At 39.1% G+C, this 20,926-nt stretch overlaps 1 protein-coding gene across 6 annotated transcripts in view; it reads left to right on the top strand.

Annotated features, from left to right (window-relative positions):
• SPIN1 (spindlin 1) overlaps positions 1–20,651 on the top strand; it is a 106,258-nt gene extending 85,607 nt beyond the window's left edge. For all 6 annotated transcript variants that reach the window (XM_050945960.1, XM_050945963.1, XM_050945961.1 and 3 more), the window contains 3 exons: positions 11,977–12,230; positions 13,426–13,659; positions 19,412–20,651. In XM_050945960.1, the coding sequence (XP_050801917.1) occupies positions 11,977–12,230; positions 13,426–13,659; positions 19,412–19,611 (688 nt within the window). In that variant the 3' untranslated portion in view covers positions 19,612–20,651. The remainder of the gene's footprint in view (positions 1–11,976; positions 12,231–13,425; positions 13,660–19,411) is intronic.
• Positions 20,652–20,926: the final 275 nt, after the last annotated feature.

The following is a 20,926-nucleotide window of genomic DNA, read 5'->3' as shown; positions in this document are numbered from 1 at the left end:
TGAGCCGGACTCTTTTCTTCATCAGTTTCTGCATGAACATATATTTCAGCAACAAGTTTCTGAAACATTTCCACAGAATGAGGCTAACTCCTCAGGCATCTTCATTAGATGATTATAAGTCATTTCAAGAATTGGTCTTCAGAATGGCAGAAGCTTTGGAGAGATACCAGCTCAGACTGTTCAAGAAAAAGAACACATTATTGGTAGGAGCCTACCAAATTTGCGCTCCATTTTGATCAATATCACAGTCATAGAATTTTACAAATTGTAAATTTCATGATTTCAGCTATTTAAATCTGAAATTTCATGGTGTTGTGATTGTAGAGGTCCTGACCCAAAAGTGCGTTGTGGGGGGTTCGCAGTACTGCTACTTTTACTTCTGCACTGCTGCTGGCGACAGCGCTGCCTTCAGACCTTGGCAGCTGAAGAGTGGCAGCTGCTGGCCGGGAGCCTAACCCAGAAGGCAGAGACGCCATCGGTAGCAGCGCAGAAGTAAGGATGGCATGGTATGGAGTATTTCCACCTTTACTTCTGTGCTGCTGCCTGCAGAGCTGGGCCCTCAGTCAGCAGGCACCAATTTCCGGTCACCCAGATATGAAGGTAGCACATACATAAGGGTGACACTACCGTGACCCCCCTGCAACTCTGTTTTAGGTCAGGACCCCCAATTTGAGAAAAGCTGGTCTTCCCTTTGAAATCTGTATAGTATAGGGTAAAAGCACACACAAGCCCAGATTTCATGGGGGGAGGCTATATTTCACAGTCCGTGACTCATTTTTTATGGCTGTGAATTTGGTAGGGTCCTAATTATTGAAGACTTTTCATGTCTTTAGCAGAGTGGCTTGCCTTACTTATAAACGAAGACCTATTAGAATTAGCCCAGCTTTTATGGCACACTCTGGAATCTGTACCACCAACCTCTAGGAATTTTTAAAAAAAGTATCAGTTTCGTTCAACAGGTTTTAAATATTTCTATACACATCCTACTCCAGGATGTCACTTAGATATGACTGCAGCACAAAAGAAGTTGAAATATCAGTCCTTTAGAGTTACTCCAAAGGAGAAGATAGTAAGAAGATTGGATTTTTTAGGAAAGGATCAGCTCGCCTTCAACTTTGCATAGTGAATTATCAGGTTTTTCTGTCAGATTATCATCTTACTTGAATTAAAGTGTCTGAGTATCTTGATAAACTTCCAGCAGACCTCAGAAAGGCATTTAAATCTTTTCTACATAGTTAATAGCTAAAAAGCCTCCCTACAAGCTTCCATTTATGCTGCTTTTACAGCATCAAGAGAGCACCAATTACTATGTGATGTGTGTCATGACTCCAGTTTTCTGGGTTGCCAAAGGAGGTTCAAACTATGCTGGAAGACCTCACCTTTGGAGGGATCTAGTCAGCTGTAAAACCGATGAGTTATTACATACATTGAAACTCTCATACCACTTTATGGTTATTAGGCATCTACACTTCGCAATATAAGGAAGTGCAGTCTCAATATCATACTCAGCTGAAACACTCTGTTACTATTTTTTTAATCCTTTTTATCAGAGAGCATCAGGTTTCTCTAAGAAACAGCAACATATACATGCGTGGATACCTTCATCAACTTCAGATGCTGCTAAGGCTGCTCTTAGAAGTCATTTGATGTATATATCAAGAGCTGCTAACCAATCCTGGAGGATCTTTATCCCTTCCCTTCATCTTTTTGGAACCATATCTGGAAATAATGTAAAATATGGAACAGTATCACCAGCAACAGATAGGTACTGAAAATTAATTCAAATAGGTTACTCTAGTCAATTCTAAGGCATTCTTACCCACAAATCATCTTCCCCATCCCATTTCAGAGCTGCTTCCTCATGAAAATCTCCTTCAACAAGAGGCTTAGTCACACATGATTTTTGGAGCTATGGAGGAAGTTCCCCCCAATATCTGGGGAAAGGGTTCTATTCCTGATATTTTTCTAGTCCTCTAAAAATTTGGAAACTGACATCCAATGTGACCCTTGAGAGATATAAATTTCTTAATGTGCCAGTTCAAATTTCTAGTGGTAACTTTGCCCTGCATACTTCCTTTCGTAGATCTTCTAGATTGGTTTGCAGCTCTTGAGCTACAAAACACATTTTCATCCATCCAGAACACAGGAAATACTTGTATTTTTTGTAGCGGGCAACACAAATTAGCATTAGAGTGATGCCTTTTGAGTTGTCAGTCCCAAGAACTTTCATTAAACATCTGGCTATGGTAGTGGCACATCTCAGAAAGAGAAATGCCAGTTTACTCCCTATCTCAATGATTGGTGAGAAGATCGTTTCTAGAACAGGTCATAAACAGTGTTTGGTATCTCATACATCTGCTGTCCAAACTGGGACTGAGAATGAATGTGAAGAAGTCTCATTTAATCCCAACATAGAAGATAGAATTCACTGTGCTTCTACTCAGTGCTCAAACCTCTGTAGAATAAGTGCTACAACCAGATTCAAGAATTTGATAGAGTTGATCAATCAACTTCATAAAAATCCCTGTACTACAAGAAGGATATGTCTCGAGCTTTTAGATCCCATAACTTCACATAGGCTTCAAGACTGTTTCTGGATTGTCCCTTTCCATGTTGTTCACAAAATAGATATGGAGTATGCATCTCTTAAGGAGTTGTGAACTCTCTCAGCTCATGGAAAGGTGCACATCAGTTCTGCAGGAGAGTTCTGTTCTTCCCAGCACTTCACACAAGTCAGTAGTGACTGATTCTTCTTCGTTGGGTTGGGGAACCCATCTCAACAACTTTTACAGTACAGGATCAGTGGTCTCAGACATGCCTTCATATCAACATCCTTTAGCTCAGAGCAATAAAGCTTGTCTACATGGCCTTTCTACCTCATATCAAAGATGAGTGTAGAGGTAAGAATTGACAGTACCACCATGATGTTTACAGAAAACAGTAAGGAGCCAAACCAATGCTCTTGTGCAGGGAAGCAGTCCTTATGTGGAACTGGTATATCTCACACGACATAAGACTAACTTTAGTGCATCTTCCAGACCTACATAACATGCTGGCAGAGGGAGCATCCAAGTAGGCATTGTTCTCAGAATCATGAATGGTTCATAAAGAATTTAGTCATCAAGTCCGTTTTCAATCAGATCTGTTTGCCACTGAACAGAAAAAGAAATGCAAAGTATTTTATTCCAGGTAGGGACGAGAGTCTGGGTTCTCAAAGAGATTTCTTCATAATCCCTTGGACTCAAGGCCTATTATACACTTATCTCCCAATTCCTCTGATCGCATATATGCTAAGGAATTCAAACAGGAGAAGGCCGCAGTCATCCTAATAGTTCTGGATTGGCCCATGCAAGACTGTTTCACAGAAATCAGAAATTCTCGGTATTGCCAATATCTCTTACCACTTCTTCTAGACTTAGTTGCTCATAACAGGGAAAACATTTATCCAGATTTGTTATCACTACACCTCATGGTATGGAAACTGTCTGGTTAACGGACTTGGAGAAGGCTTGTTCTGGTAATATACACAACATATGGATTCAGGGCAGAAAGCAATCCACGAAGACAAATTATACTCCAAACTTCAAGCATTTTTCATCCTGGGCTTACCAGCGTGATGTTTCTCCATATGAGACATCAATCTGTCATATCCTTCAGTATCTATTATTCTTATAAACCTCTGGGTTGTTGCTAAGCTCATTATTTGTTTGTTTGGTGGCTATCTCAGCACATCCTCCCCCAATTCAAGACCATCCAATTTTTTTCTCATATTTGTTAAAGTTTGTGAAAGGACTTTTTAGAGTTTTTCCTTCAATAAGACAACCCCCAGGGTCTGAGAATTGCAAGCCATCACTGCATTTTTAACGTTGAAAGTTACACCCTGGCTATGCCCTTACTTTAGGAAGAAATTTATCTCTGATTTTAATTTAAATCAGTCCATTCACTTGCCTGTTTTTCCCAAAGCCTCATTAATTCAGTTGTGAGGCTGCATTACATACTCTTGATGTCCTTTGAGCTTTGCGTGTTTGACTTTTTATTAATGATTTGAGGTGTCAAATAACCAGCTCAATTGGAATTATTTAATCAGAGGTCATTGGTCAAAGATGAATACAGCAGTATACAGCATACAAAAAAGAAAATATGCTTTACCACCTCCTGCAAATGGTGAAGCCAGCAGCTTGTTTCCCTTTTGTAACTGACAGAATGTTGGCAGTTTGTTCACTCCCAAACTAACACCCCAAACTTACCTTTATAATATGTGAAACAAAGACATTTCTTTGCAGGGAGGGAAAAGTTACTTTCCCCAAAACCATGTGTTTTGTTTTTGATATCTCAATTTACCTAATTACTTATGGAATTTCTTTTTGATATCTCAGCTTACATGATTGATAAACTAGAGGGATTTCTATTCCGATTATTATTAAGAATACCTGTTGAAACAAGCCTAATGAGTTAAAAACATCTTTCAGTGGGTCATTTGATAAATCACAGAAAACATCTGTGATAACAAATAACTTATCACAGAACATAATTGGATTATAAGAATCCTATATCAATTAATCAGGCTGGTTTATTATAACACACTTCTATAATAATAGAGATCCTTATTAGTTTCCAAGGGTTCCTTCCTGGGCATATGGGCTATGTTAGTAAGATAAGGTAAAATTACACATTCTATTATTGAATATATATTTCCTTTATCAACTAAGGTTCAACTGAAGGTCAGAGACATTTTAATAGGTAGAGGGCACTACATTTATAGTTTCTCAGCATTAAAGGGAATTTGGTTAACATATAAAAGTTTTGTAACATATAAAAGACTTAATATCTGAGTCATTTTATTTGACTAGAACAAAACCATTCAGGCAGCTCCCTTTGCTATTTATATTTATTGCTGGGAAATCCAAGGGTCAGGCAGCCTCAACTTGGAGAATATCTAAATGGGTGCCACACTTCATAAAAGTATGTTATGAGGTGGCCAATTTAGGACTTCCAGGTCGTATTAGGTTGTATTCTACCAGACCACAGGTCACTTCTGCAGCATCTCAAGGAAATACCCGTAGCTGATTTTCTGTAGGGCTGCTGGTTGGAGTAATACTTTCACTAGTCATTACTACTTAGTTCAGATGCCCAGTTTGGGAGCGCTGCATTGCAGTCTAAGTAAACTCACAGTGGTATTTCCATGTGTTCACAGCCCACCCTACTTTCCATGATACTAACAAGTCTAATAATCTGCTCTTGATCGTGATGCAGGAACTGAGAATCAGTTGGTCACTCTACCAACGCACCTACCTGTATAGCGTTGAGGATAGGGTTGCCAGCCCTCCAGGATTGCTCTGGAGTCTCCAGAAATTAAAGATTAATCTGTAATTCAAGATTATGTCATGTGATGAAACCTCCAAGAATATGTCCAACTAAAATAGGCAACCCTACTTGAGGGGGAAGGGCTTAAGGTAATCAAGGGAGCAGGTGCAATGAGCAGACACTGCTGACTAAAGTGCTCTGTTCTCCAGCACATCAGGCATATGCACTCAAAAATGGAACACATGTAGATACCACATCTCTAACTTCCCCTTTTACTTTCCTGGTGCCTCACTAAGACTGGGGACTGGATGATGTCAGTTAATGGCTGCTTAAGCCTCACAGGATGGAGATGATTGGCTGGGGGAAACATCAAGAAGGGATTAACAAGGTTTATGTGGACAAATCCCTAGACTGAGGAACCTCTTTCTGACCTTTTTTTAGAAAGCTGCAAAATCTAGGAATCTTACTGGTCTTAGGCTGTGGTGAGGTGATCATAGCAGCAGTAGCCAAAAGTGCACTTTATCTGTGCTTAGACAGGACTTGACCTTTCCACTCCAGGGCAAACCACCCCAATTACCTTTTTGGTCACCTGTCAGGTTGTACTAATATAGTGCCCTCTACAAAGCCCTTAATTGTTTGAGACTTGGCTACCTGACAGCTTACTACATTACAGCATTAGGCATTGCAACCAGTGTTGTAAGCCTCTGGAATGCCTGTAACTCAACTGGTGTTGCACAGAACTTTTTGCTACAGGGCACAGGTATTTACACCAGTATTGTGTCTTGCAACAGGTTCCTCTGCATCATTATAGAACAACTGGAGACAGGAAATGCAAGTATAGCAGTTGCAGTAGTGCAATCATAGTGGTGCTTTTCACCTTTCACTTTGGTAACTCAAAGTACCAGGTCTGTCATATTTCAAGGAAGATATCTAAATAAGAGGACAGCCTATTCTCTGCAATACTAATGAGGGATGGTAGTGCCTTTGTTAAAGTTGGACTTATTTTGGACTGAAGAAAGAGTAAACATCTTTATTATATACAAAGAATACAGAGCATCATCCACAGATTTGTAACAGATAACTAGTGGATAAAGATTTAACTTACAGAGGTTTTCAACTAAACTGAGTACTTAGAGTAAAAATTTAGTTTAAAATTGAACCTTTAAGAAATCTCATTTTTTTCAGATTGCTTTTGATAATAAATGGCTCATTTTTATTACCTTTTGCACCTTTGAAATAGATGCCCATTTCAAGCTAGGTTCCAAGTAAGTACAGTTATTAATGATTTGTGAATATAATGGAGAAGGTGGAGGGAGGGAATGTCTTCACTCATAATGGCCATAGTTTTCCATAATTTACAATGAGACTGAAGGTTTCCAGTGGGATTGAAGCTATCCGTGCCCTGAATAGAGAAGGCTACTATTTCAGCAGGATGGCATGCTTCTACTAAAGATAGCTGCTTTTTCGTCTGAGATGGTCATGATAAACTTTGCCAGCGAGTTACATGATTATTTGATAGATAGCAGCATATTGGAGGAACTAAAATTTCTTGGCTCTATTCCGAGACAAACTGCTAAAATGGAGTTAAGGTTAAAAATACATATCACTAACTTAAGGTAAAATATATTACAAGGATTTTGTAATTACCCCAGAAACAAGACCAGGAAATAGAGAGTTAAGATTAAGTTTTAAAAATCCAAATATGTTAAGGTTGGAAAAGCACAGTTAGAGCACCCAAACAACTTCAATTGTGCTGTAAAACCATTAATTTTTTTTTTAAAAAGTAGCACTAAACTAGAATTAAGTTATTACAGCCGTTCATTGACTTCAATATTTTCCTCATGTAAGACCTTAATTTGAAATTGTAAATCTTAGTATAATAAAAAACCGTTTTGATGTCTCTTAGACTGTAAAACACTTTGGAAATAGTTATTCATAAATTCAGGATCTTTTGGAAGAGATACCGGTTCACTTTTACTTCTGTAAGTTTGCGTTCATGATGCTTTCTTTAGGCAGTAATGTGTTTAAAAGTAGATATGAGCTAGAAGCTTGTTAGTTATTTTAAAGGTAGTTCAGGCCCAAAATTTAAGTTAAAATGATTGTGGAACTTTATTTCACTGAAAACGACAAGTGGTTTTTATTTAAGTATCCCCCTTAATTATTTGCAGTCCCAATATTGAAGAATTATATGCATTATAACCAGAAAGTGAAATGGACTATAAACAAAATTAATAATAATATATTGAGATATACCTATCTCATAGAACTGGAAGGGACCCCAAAGGGTCATCAAGTCCAGCCCGCTGCGTTCACTGGCAAGACCAAGTACTGATTTTGCCCCAGATCCTAAGTCGCCCTCTCAAAGATTAAACTCACAACCTTGGGTTTAGCAGGCCAATGCTGAAACCACTGAGCTATCCCTTAGTGGTTCACTAAGTCTAAAATGAGTGAAATGTAAAGCATAAACAGCATAAATGATGTGTTGGGCGGGGGAATAGGTATTTTTAAAAGTTCAAATTTAATTCTAAGGTATTGGTAACATGTTCAAAAACTCGTTTAAAATTATTTAAACTTGGTAGTGTCTCTTTGAACACTTGTCCTAATAGATTTTTTTCAGTTACCATTCAGAAAGAATTACGCTTATTAACCAAACAGTTAATCAAAAGATATCTTAGCATGGGACTCTGTGTTGAAGTAAACTTACTGCACACAAAAACAGATTTTCATTGTGCAGGAAAAAATTTCGCATCACTGATTCCTTCCTAATGAAATATTGCTGACATTGTAGTGGATATATTTAGTAAGAAAAGTTAACAAGAGAAATTAGCAAAGACCTGTTATATCTCTTAAACACGCATGTTTTGAAAATGTACTTAACAAAAGATGCGTATAAAAAAATACTGAACTTCATGTTTCTGCTGTATTTAATTGGGAAAAGGTTTGTTATATATGTGTTATAGTAACCTGTGATGCCAGGGTGGCCACTCAAAGCCTTTCTAGAAAATACTGCTAAAGACTGCATATAATTGTGACAGAAGTGAAATCTGAAAATAAAGAAAATACTGTTGAACTGCCCACTAAGAATTTCTTCATGAAGAATGCAAGGCTGGAGTTGAGAGAAATTGTAGAGGAATTGCAGTTCCCAGTGAATGTATAGTTCTAATTATATCTGATGGAATAGTACATTTCCTACCTCAGCAACCTTGTGGAATGATGGAAGCATTCTATGAACAGTTTTTCCAGATCTCACTACTATCTGTCATGTCTTGGATCTCTGCCAAGCACTATTTTGTTCTGAGTGCAGGTCCCTGTTGATACTCACTGTGGTGAGCATGTGCTCCACTCACCTCAGATAGGAAGATTTTTCAGTAGCAGTCCATGCCTGCACTCTACATCACCTCATGCTCTCAACCAAGTGTGTAAGGGGTGGCATGAATTGCCTGCCTTCCAGGTCTTCCTCATTAGTGATCCTCACAAGAGCTGCCTGTACTATCTCAAGGAATTACACATTCCTTCTAAGTGTGAGATCTGCCATTCTTTCCCCCATGAACTAAACAGTCTTGTGAGTTCTAGCTTTGCAAATATTTAATTGAGCTTTCCATGGGGTCCCAATCTGATCCTGGAGGTTGAGCTTCCCAACACATGGACTGGAGCTACCAAGTAGTGCCCCTCCGGCACTGGCACTCCCTAGCTCAGGATCCTTGATCAAAACTGAGGACTTCTCTAAACAGAGACATGAGGAGGGTATGGGTAAATGTCCTCATAAGAAGCAGGATAAATAACCTCGTTAGTTCTTTAAGAAAACGACTGCTTCTCCCCTACTCTCCCATCTAGTCAGACTCCACACCCAAATAGGGGTGTGTCTAGAGCTCACGGGAGCATGTATCTGCACAGACCATGCTAAAAGAAAAGAGCACGCTGAAATATCAGACTGACCCCCTTCACCTCTTACCCATGCATGTGCTTACAACCATTCCTGAACATATGGCCTCAGAATGGAGACCAGAACAACCATTGCAAGCCAGGGTCCCTCAATCTGGCAATATGGTTTTTGAATAGACAAAGAGATCGTGTTCTGAAGAGGGCCAAACCATCCTTAACAGCAGGAAACACTCTACAATCATCAGTGATTAGACAATGTCATAGAGAGTACACTTACAAAGTTTATGGACGATACCAAGCTGGTGTCTTGCAGCTACTTTGGAGGATAGGATTAAAATTTAAAATGTTCTGGACAAATGGTCTGAAGTAAATAGGATGAAATTCAATAAGGACAAAAACTAAGTACCAGGGCTAACCCAACCAGAGCACAAGCTACCTCAGTGCTTTTCCCTGCAAAGAATTCACCTCAAAAATCTTTAGACTGGCACCTTGGGGCTTGAGTCACATTTTTATTGGACATGAAGCCCTTGCTCAAGCTTCACCATCAGATGCCTACTTTTGTCCTGCGATCTATGGCACAGCATGTTTGCTTGTACCCTCCTCCCCAAAGAGTGCTTCATGTGAGTCAACTACAGTGAATACCCATAGGGAACAGCACTCAAAGAAGACAGTAAGGTTACTTATCTTGCAGTAACTGGAGTTCTCTGAGATGTGTGGTCCCTATGGGTATTGCATAACCCACCACCCTCCTTCCTCTCTTCTCACATCCTCTCTTGATTCAGGGTAGAGCTAGGAACTGGAGAGGTGGTTAGACTGTGCCACCCCTTAATGTCTTTGATTCAGAGCACAAGGTGGTGTAGGGTGCAGGCACAGATCAATGGACCTTGCAACTGAAAAATCTTCCTGTCTCAGGTGCCTGGGGCAAGAATACCCTTAGGGAATATGCAGCTTGAGCTTCAGTTACTGCAGGGTAGGTAACGGGTCTGAGAGGCTGCTAGCTACTGCTGAGAATGCTTTACACTGTTGCTAACTTTTTTCTGAGAATGGTGTAGGTTGCTTTTTGTGACATTCAGTTTCTAATAATTAAAGCAATTAATGTTGTGTAAATATTTGTGCCAGGTTAAATGAAGTTGGCAAGGTTGCAGCGAACAGTATTTATTGTAAAACTACTAAAATTATCTAAAGTTTATCATAAGAAAAAACAAAGATTTATCTTAATCTGATAGCCACGTGAATAGTGTGTTAATGGTGCAGATTACTGCAAGCTAAAATAAATATATGAAATAATTTAATACATATCTTTCTGTCTCTTGAAAATGGCTACAATATACTGGTAACCATATAGTTCTTACATAGATGCTATAAATTGTCACTTGTTTTAATGAATTACAAAAATAAGACTTTTAAACTGCTAGATACAGTTTGGTACTTTGTCAGATAGCAAAAGTAAGATCTCTCACAACCATAACCAATGAAGACTTGGCAATATTAACCATTGGCAAGTGGTTTGTGCTGGCAAATATTTGTTTTTGGTGGCAGGTTCCATAAAGAAAGAATAAACCACTGAAGAGAGAGAGGAGCAGAAGTGGATTGCTAGTCCTCACTGCTCACTCTAAGGAGAATCTTCCATACTGCTCCTTCCTTTCATCTGACCCTAGTGGCGTTGTACTGAAAAGGAACGTCAAAAGAGTGCTTTTCTTGTTGGCATGCTACGCCTATGTTTGATGAGCACTTCTCAGGCGATGCTGCACTTACTGATAGTTTGAGAAGTTACTTGAACTCCAGCATAGGCATGGAGAACAGAGAAATACATAAACACACTACTACAAAAACAGCTGTTGACCAACAAATGCTAATGGCAGCTGCTTATCCTGCTTGTGGGTGTGAGAGGCATCCTTCATATTGGCCTCGGATTAGTTAAGTATCTGACAAATACTGATGCCTTGTAAATAAGAGATATAGGCATGTCTCTAATTAAACTTTCCTTTTGATGTCTGAATTGACCTTTTAAAACAGGTGAGTTGCGCTTTCAGGAGGTTCAATTGGCAAGGAATTCTGACATTTTAAAAAATTTCATTCCAAATCTGAGCAAAAATCTGAAAGTTCAAAATTTCCTACAAATTGAAAGTTCAGAAAAATGTCAGTTCAGCATAGTTTTGATTCAGGAAATGTTTAAACTTTTTTATATTATATTTTATATGTAGGATCATGGAAATGTAGGGCTGAAAGGGACCTTGAAAGGGTACCCAAATCTGCTTCCCATGCTGAGGCAGACCACGTATACCTAAACCATCCCAGATGTGTAATGTAGAATATAATATTTTAATATTACAGTAGAAACTAAAAGATTTCAGCCAACACTGTTGAAATGCAACTTTTGGATCTTTTTCTGTCAATTTTTGTTAAAATTGATAAGTTCTTACAAAACACTTTTTATTGTTTTGATAAAACTGCATTTTTGCTGAAAACCTGTTACGGCAAAAATTTGACCAGCTGAGTTAGTTTCAGATTATTTGGCAGCATAGCAACTGATCACAGGACCATAGTTTTTCTTTTCATTATTGTAGTAGTATGTTTCCTAAATAATTTAAAGACAATTAGTACAGTAATTTGGCCTATTCAAAAAGAGGTGCACTATAATACAAGCTGCATTAGAATTTGTCCAACATTAAATAAAAAAATAAGGAATACTTGTATATTAAAATAAAACATTGAACTACATTGGATTATAAATAGAATAAACAACATTTTTCTGCACACAAGCTTAATCCTGTTTGTATCAATATACAGAAAGCATCGAAACAACGTGGGACCTAGCAAACCCATTTCTCAGCCCCGAAGAAATATTGTAGGGTGCAGAATACAGCATGGATGGAAAGAAGGGAGTGGACCTGTAACACAATGGAAGGGGACAGTTCTTGATCAGGTTCCTGTAAATCCTTCTCTTTACCTTATTAAGTATGATGGATTTGATTGCGTCTATGGACTAGAACTGCACAAAGATGAAAGAGTGTCAGCTCTTGAAGTCCTTCCAGACAGAGTTGGTAAGTGTGTTTTGATGCACGTACATATATATTGCATGCTCTGGACAGGATGCTGGATGGAGCTGCTGGATTGCATTTTGTCAAGTCTGTGGACTTTCATTAGTAAATGTTCTCCTGATTTTGGAGTGAGTAGGGAATTTCTCTCTTAAATTAAATAACTTATTTTTATATTACATTGAGTGCTATAGAAGTTCAGTACTGTAAATTGTCATCTAATTGGCATACTTGTATAGGATATAATATTGATCAGCCTTATTCACAGCCAAGATTTCTCTCTCAAAAGCTTATGTAATGCTTAGACTAATATTTCTGTTACATGTTAAATTGTTAATGCTGAGTGAGAGTTCACATTTTACAGTTCAATTTCATGAGAATTTTCTTTGCTGTACTCCATATTGTATGGTCCTGTATTAAGTGTTTCTCCTATGCCTTTTCTGAGAAGTAATAAAAATAAAGTGAAATTTCTTTAAAAATGAAATAATTGAATTAGTTTGTTTTCAATAGCTCAGTCTGAATTTTTAAAACCTGTAGGATGTCTGAAACACTTATTAAGGTTCAGAATTCACGCCAAGTGTCACTGACTCTCAAACTAGATCAGCTTTTTTTGTTGGCTGCAAGGAGTTAGCTGTGTTTCAAGAAAAAAAATCAGTGACAGTAGAAAACTGTAGAGGCTATTTTATGATCAGCCCTCACCCCATTTGCTAAAAGTTTATTTTTAATAGGAACAAAGATGTTGTGGTATCTGCTCTGTAACCCACAATTGGTTTTCCTTAGTGTTTCTAACTATATTTTTCTGTAGTGTGAGTGCAGTGAGTTGGGGCTTGTCTACACATAAAAATTAATCTGGAGTACAGTAGGGGTGTGAGTTTAAAGAGGATTAATTTCTTGATTAGCTCCATGTGTGGATGCTCTTTTTCCTGAATAACTATGTCCACACATGGAATTTAATCAGGAATAGCTATTCTAGAATAACTGATAGTGTAGACAAGCCCTTATTTAATAACCATAGCTAGAATTCCGCATCTTTGTAATCTGGATATACCCAGAGAATAAAAATATCCACCAGTTAATTCATATAATTATTTTGTAAAGAAAACAATTTGAATAAAGCCCTTTTTATGATTTCTGTGGAAGATGTAGTATGCAGGCTTCCGAGTGGTCCTGAATTTTATGCAATATTGTGTACATATTTCAGCTTCATCTCGAATCAGTGATGCCCACCTGGCAGACACAATGATTGGCAAAGCTGTGGAACATATGTTTGAAACAGAGGATGGATCAAAAGATGAGTGGAGGGGGATGGTCTTGGCTCGAGCTCCTATAATGAACACGTGGTTTTATATTACTTATGAGAAGGATCCTGTCTTGTACATGTATCAGCTCTTAGATGACTATAAAGAAGGTGACCTCCGCATTATGCCTGATTCCAGTAAGTACGCCAGTACATTTTTTTTCTTCTAAACCAAAATGACAGCTCACTTTCCATAGACATTGGGTTTGTTTGTTTCCTGAAATGAAAGAGCTGATGAACTGCAAGAACTGCAGAAGGTTCATATATTTTTAATATTAGGGATGACTCTTAAATGGTGGTAACTTGAAACAAGGATAAAATGGTAATTGTATTAGCCTATACTACCACCATCCACTTTTTCCATATGTATAGGTATTCTCCCTCAAAAATATTGGTTTCATCATAGCACTAGTTTGATGGGAAAGCGAAGTTAGGTTTTTTTTTGTTCCTTTGTGTTATCTTTTAACTAAATATAACAGATCACAAAGGCTAAAGTGAAACTAGATGAATTCATGTACCCTAAATAAATGTCATGTGTGTTTCTTAAATGATCACATCAGGACGTGGAAATTTTGGGTGATAACTCTTAAGGACTGGTACGTGTGTTTCTAAGTCAGTTGACCTATAACAAAGATGGTAAGGGAAACCGATGTGTGTGCACGTGCCATTCAAACATTATGATACACAATGAAATGAACATACACACATACTGAAGGTTTTTCCCTAAGTTTAATTTTCAGCCCTGTAACTGTAGATAGGAACAACCAGTTTGTTTGCAAGTTGGTACGATAAAAAGAATAGAATAGAATTCTTTAAGAGAGGTTTAAAGACTTGAATGTTAGTTAATTAAAAATTACCCATGTCTTAATATTATTCCCTTTTTGATTAAATTTCACTTTACATTGCCCCGAGTCTTTGTGCTCTATGTGTTTCAGATTTCGTATTGACCATGTTTGTTACAGGAGTTATTCAAGTGGAGGCTGGAGATTTTAAGAAATGGGTTTTTTAAATCCAGGAAGATAGAGGGGTGATTGTGTGTCTTGGTTTTTTATTTTTTGTTTTGTTTTTTTTTTTAATCCAGGTGGCAGTTGAAACTTTTGGTACTAGAGAGAAGGGGGGCTGTATCTCTTGTCTCCCTCTTGGCCAGGAATAGAGGTTACATTGGATAAACTTTGGAGGGAAAGAGGTTGTTTCCCTCACTTCACTGTAGCGGATATACCCCTATATCCAGCTATGATTATTAAGCACATTAGCTCAGTGTTTCTGCTAAAACGATCAGCAGTGAAACTATTAGTTTGATTTTTTTTATTCCTCCTCCCCATTTCCCCTCTTGGCTGCTCTGTGGATTTGGCGAGGGGAAGGAGTATCAGATGGGTACTAGAAGATTTCTCTTCCATTAACTGAAGGAAAGAAGTGCTGAAACTTTAAAAACGAGACAGAAGAAAAACAAAAAGCAGCATTGTAAATAGTCTGAATAAAAATCATATACCCCCACTTTCAATGAATGAGCTTCTTGTCCTGTTATATTGTGCTTGTCCTGTTATATTAATAGTAGATCTCCAGGTATTCAGTGTCTTCCAGGGTAGAAAATATTGAATTGCAAATATAGAAAACAAACAGGAGAACTCCTTTTAAAAAAAGTAACAACAAAAAATGTTCAAGAGTGGACCCCTTTACCCTTCTTCCTAGGTGAATGAATTGTGACAGATGCTTTGGCTTTATAATGGGTTGTTAGTTTGGTTGTTGGAGTCCTTGATGGGTGAAGCTTTCCATAAATATTAGAGCTGGAAGCCATTCATTGGATTCTTAACTATCTCTTCATGTGGATATAGGACTATGTGGTACAGTTATTAGTAGACAATATCACACCAGTGTCATTGTACCTGAACAACCAAGAAATGCTCATGGTTACAGCCTATGTTGTGACCTAATGCCTCTTTGGAGTGATATGCTGATTATCAGACCAACCCAGATTCTCTTTCTGGCAGTGGGGAAAAAAACTTGTGTGCCACCAGCATGAATCACAGATGATGAAGGCTGTAATTGTACCTGTTCCTAAATAAGTCAGTGGTACAAACTCTTTTTCAGAAATGGGCTTATGAATCAATAAATCTGTGTTCTACCGAAAGCAATTTAAAATGTCCCTGGTCCTTTTTTCTGTTTAAGGACAGGAAAGGATCCCAGCTCTGACAAATGGCTTTTTATTGGACTTTGGCCATTGTTTTATGTCTTCCCTTCCCTTCCCTCACTCCTCTCCTCCTCCCCCCCTTCCCTCCCCCCTCCCCCCCCCAAGTTTCATAGATGAGGGGACAAGGCATACATGTTTTTCCTAATTAAGATCGAGTTAACAAATTCTGATTCTCTGATCTCCTGGGCTTGATGTTGGAGACTCTCATACTTGTCACTGTCTCTCCAGACACTCTGCCAGGAACAGTCAGTCTTCCTTAGGTTTTGGAATCTTTCAGCTAGTGGCCTGAATTGTGCTCTTGAAGACAGAAATTCGGTGTTCCAAGGATGTCTGTGTGGGCTTGAAACTTAGCACTTTAATTGACGGAGCTTCTATTAAAACATTTGGAAGGGTGCTTTACCGCCTGTCCGTAAGACAACCTTTTTCTTTTCTATGATAGCTGCAAGAAGAGTAACTGAACTGTAGGCTTTTAAAGCTGACCTTTCTTTACTGTGTTCCATGAGGGAAAGGTGACATTTTTGTCCTGACACTAAATTTTTTCCAAACAAAGTCTGATTCAGAAGGAATTCTGAAACTACACCAGTTTTTTTTTTTTGAGCCACACTCTGACTACCAAAGGAGGCTAAGTTAAATAAACTTGATAAGTTTTTAGGATAAAGCCCTGAGAAAATCACTCAAGTTTCTTGCAGTGTTAGCATCCACAGCTTCAACTTTGTCCTATTAACAATAAATAACCTCATTGTGAATATTTAACACTCCTAATAGTTTATAGTTTAAGCAGTTTTAACAATTCTAGCATTAGATTACTCTACTCTATGTGGGGTAACCCCCTGTACCTCATTTGGGTACTGGACTATGCCCAGGACCCTGGGCTTCAAACTCTGTTTCCTGCCTGCAATCCTTCTCAATCAGTGAAGACCACTATCGTTATCTGTACTGCCTTGAGGAAGCTCATATCGTGGTGAGGTGCAGTATCCAATCAGACCCAGGCTGGGAACCCTCCCTGTACTGCAGCCTGATTCCACAAGGAGTGCGCCTTCTGCTGCAAAGTCTGATGTGGGAGAGATACTCCCCTCGCCCCCCCTCCACCACAGACCCTATGCCGAGGCCTTTTCAGGAAGCTAGAAAGCACTTTCATAAGCATGAGACTATCTTCCTGAAAATTCACTTCAAAGAAGTCGGATGCATCTGTAAGCAAACCTACTAGCTCAGTCCATGAGGACTTAGGACATACTAAGTCCCAGAGGCACGACAAGAAAGCTTATAAGCATTTGGCTCCATTGGTTCCAGACCGTGTCCTGTTTATACCATCATTCCCAGCTGCTTCCAAACAGTTGGTACTGATAAAGCCCAATCACTGCTGGATACCACCCTCCTTGCTGGCTCTGATGGTCCAGACAAGCAGAGTCCCCCTTATACCACAGAGGTCCGAATCCATTTCCACCCTCAGGATATTTTCTCTTTCCTGGGTTCAGAATCCCCTCCTCTATCGGGGCTCTCAATTTCGAGGAGATACCATCTCCTCTGAGAGAACCCACTGCAGGGTAGTGCTTGTCAATTCCCACCCCCACCTGATGCAGAATACATTTTCCCCTCAACGCACCAATGGTACCACCACTGGAATCAGCCTTCTCCTCGGAAGATTAGGAGCCATCTGATGAACTGCTCTTCCCTTACCATACTTATCCTCCCCTACCCAAAAGACCCTCACCTCATCTGACTTAGAACTATTGGCACCCGAGGCCACAGGGGCCTCTGTGACCTCTTACTGACCTCTCCTGATGGCCATATTGGGGGCCTCGGGACCAGTACCACCCTGCAGAGTCGATTCAATTTACTAGGGAGTCACTCCTTGCCTCTTTAAGGGAATGCTCTGATCAGGGGTGCTGGAATAATTTGTATAATGGAGGTGCTGAGAGCCAAACTGTAACCTTGTATATGACGGAAACCATTTCAAGCCAGGGAGTGCAGCATCATCCCCTGCACTCTTAGTTCTCGCACCTATTTGCTCCGATCTACCTCTGGATCTGATGGAAGAGGAAGAATACTATGTGCTGGCTAAATACAATTCCCTGAACTACGGCAAGTTTGTGAAGTTTACTGACAGAGCTCGTTTCCTAGCTTTGATGAATGAAAGCAAACTGGTAGCCAGGACCACCCAACCTGCAGTCAGTGCCATGGATAGCGCTTCTAGAGTTATGGCAGCTGCTGTTGTCATGTGCAGGGAGTCATAGCTCCTTGCATCAGCCCCTTATGAATCCACCTGGCAGCAATCAGTACATACCATTCACCTTCTCAAGACTACTGTGGTTTCGCATACCCACTAACTAATAGATTCTGGAAAGGCTTAGTGAGAACCTTCCTGCCTCCTCAGAAGCTTGCACCCCAATGGAACCTGAATCTTTTCTCTCAGTGATAACGAGACTCCCCTTTGAGCCTTTAGCTGCTTACTCCATCTCTTTCCTTTCCATGAATGTCGCCTTTCATGTAGCCATCACATCAGCAAGAAATGTTGGGAAATTTGGAGTAATGATGGCTGACCCTCCATACAATGTATTTCATAAGGATAAAGTTTCCTTGCATCTATACCCCAATTTTATCCCTAAAGTAGTTTTGGAATTTGACCTTAACCAATCCATTCACTTAGCTGTGTTCTTCCCAAAACGACACGCTTCCACAGATTCCACTCCCTTTACGTTTGAGCCTGGGATTTCTACCTGCATAGAACAAAATCAGTCAGGAAAGCCCTGTGACTATTTGTCTCTGTATCAACAGTCAGAGGGCAGGCCACCTCTACCCAGAGAATCTCCAAATGGATATCTGGCTGCATTCTACTCTTTCAGCTGTCAAACCCCTCCCCTTTCACACTGGGGCTAAGAGCTCATTCCACCAGAGCCCAAGCAACAGCAGGTAGCATCTCTTCAAGAGAGACCCTCCTGGACACTTGTAAAGCAGCTATGTGGAATTCCGTTCAACCATTTGCAAGAGATTATTCCCTGGTGCAGGATTGTTCTTCTGATGCCTCCTGTGCAGCAATGGTAGTCTGCTGAGCCCTATCAGCCACATCCTCCCACCCTCCTCATGTTTAGGTACTATTTGTCAGTCACCCACAGTGGACTACAATAGGGACCATCACTCAAATAAGAAAAGGAGGTGACTTACCTGTAACTGGAGGGTCTTTAAGATGTGTGGTCCCTATCGGTAATGCACTTTTCACCTACTGCTTCAGATCTTATCTGATTCATGGTAGAGAAAGAATTATAGAGGTGAGCCAAATACTTGTTTCAAATTCTCTGGCTCCAGATACATGGTTTGCATGCATAACCCACAGTGGAATACAGACAGGGACCACACATCTCAAAGAACTTCCTCATTTGTTACTTTGCTTTATGTGCATATGACTACATAGGAGCTAATGGATGCAGGATGTCTAGGAGGCTAGTATAAGATTTCAGTTTCTTAAAATTCTGGTTGCAGTGTTACCCATGTACATTTTTTCCTGTAATGGTAAATTGTGGAACTGATGAACTTTGTTTGACTGAATAGACTACAACTTTTAAAATGTTCTTCTCAAACATTGTAATTCATCTCTTCTCACGACTCCTGATATTTGTATACATTCTGAAGATGTCTTTGCAGTTGTTATGTGGATTGAAAATCCTTAAACTCCTAACTAAACACATCATGATTTCTGTGTTACAGATGATTCGCCTCCAGCAGAACGGGAACCAGGTGAAGTTGTGGACAGCCTGGTAGGCAAACAAGTGGAATATGCCAAAGAAGATGGCTCTAAAAGGACTGGCATGGTCATTCATCAAGTTGAAGCCAAACCTTCTGTCTATTTCATCAAGTTCGATGATGATTTCCATATTTATGTCTATGATTTGGTGAAAACATCTTAAACATCATCGTGAACTTTTGCCAAACTCGTGGAACTATTAAATGTAAAATTTGTAGACACAAAGACTTGACTGCTTTCCAGTTTAATGAAAGCTTAAATGTCCCTGCGAACCCACAATCTCTGCCAACAAAACTGTTTTGTTCTGAATAATACAAACAAATTTGTGTGAACATGACACATTTTGTGTAAGGGAACTCCTTTTCTTGAAGGAAGTCGCTATATTTTTGGGGAGAGGGAGTTAAAGTAAACAGCTGCAAATTCAAGCTGTGTAAAGTTGATCTAATATTGTAATCATTAATCTAAAAAATTTTTCATAGCCTTTAACTTTTTCTTCAACCTCGCACTCACCTGTTCTACTGCCACATGCAAGTGTAGTTTGATATTTTCGATATTGCCTTCTTATGTAACATTAAATTTAATTTCTTGGCTACTGGCAGTCCTTGTTTTCAGGGTTGGGGCTGAGATGATTTCAAAAAATGTAAATTGTTGGTTTGTGCAGTGTTAAGGAGTGCCTAACCCAAGTAACATCAATCTACTGTGTTTCTATACCTTATTTCAAAGTTGCTTTTTAAGAATTAGCAGTACATGGGAATATTTGTGCATCTTCGTAGACACAAGACAGTACAACATTAAGTGTTTGACTTGCACCTTTCAGTGAAAAGGCTTTAAGCTATAAAAGGTTTAATCAGCTATATAAACTGTTGATTAGAAAATGCAGCCCACATTTACAAGTTGAGGGAACCAGTAAAACTACACAAAACAAGGCTGCCTTCTATTCTAAATGTTGTATTTTTGTTATACACACTTCTTAACAAACTCAAGTGCTCGGTGCCACAACAGTGATAACATTATATGTTACTTCAGAAAGATCTTTAGACTACACATTGGCAATCAGTAGTCTCTCATTTAATATCAAAATTAGCAATCTGGATGTTTGTGTATGGACTTAAAAGCCTAATAGTTTATCTGTTACATGTAAAGGCAGAAACCTCATGAAAGAACAGTCCTCTTACATTAAAGACTTGTTTTAGAGAAGGAGAAGCATTTGTTGCTTTCTGCTGCGTTCCTTTTTTTTTATTTTCCCCCCCGAAAAAACGTCTTTCTTAGCTCTTCTTTCTGGCTTTTCTACGAGTGTCCGGACAAATCATCTACAGCTTAAACCTGTTGTCGCCTTTTGTGGTGTGCGTTGTACTCGCTTTGAGGTATGTTGTAACGTGAATTTCATTCAATGAACACTAGAATTCTGCATGCCAATGGTGTACTAACTAATGAAAAGCTATAGGCAGCCTCAGTGGTTCGGTCATCTGCATTAGATT

Source organism: Gopherus flavomarginatus, chromosome 3, assembly GCF_025201925.1.
Source record: "Gopherus flavomarginatus isolate rGopFla2 chromosome 3, rGopFla2.mat.asm, whole genome shotgun sequence".
Classification (NCBI taxonomy): domain Eukaryota; kingdom Metazoa; phylum Chordata; order Testudines; family Testudinidae; genus Gopherus; species Gopherus flavomarginatus.
The sequence above is the reverse complement of the archived record's forward strand: the minus strand, read 5'-3'. Positions and strand labels throughout refer to the sequence as shown.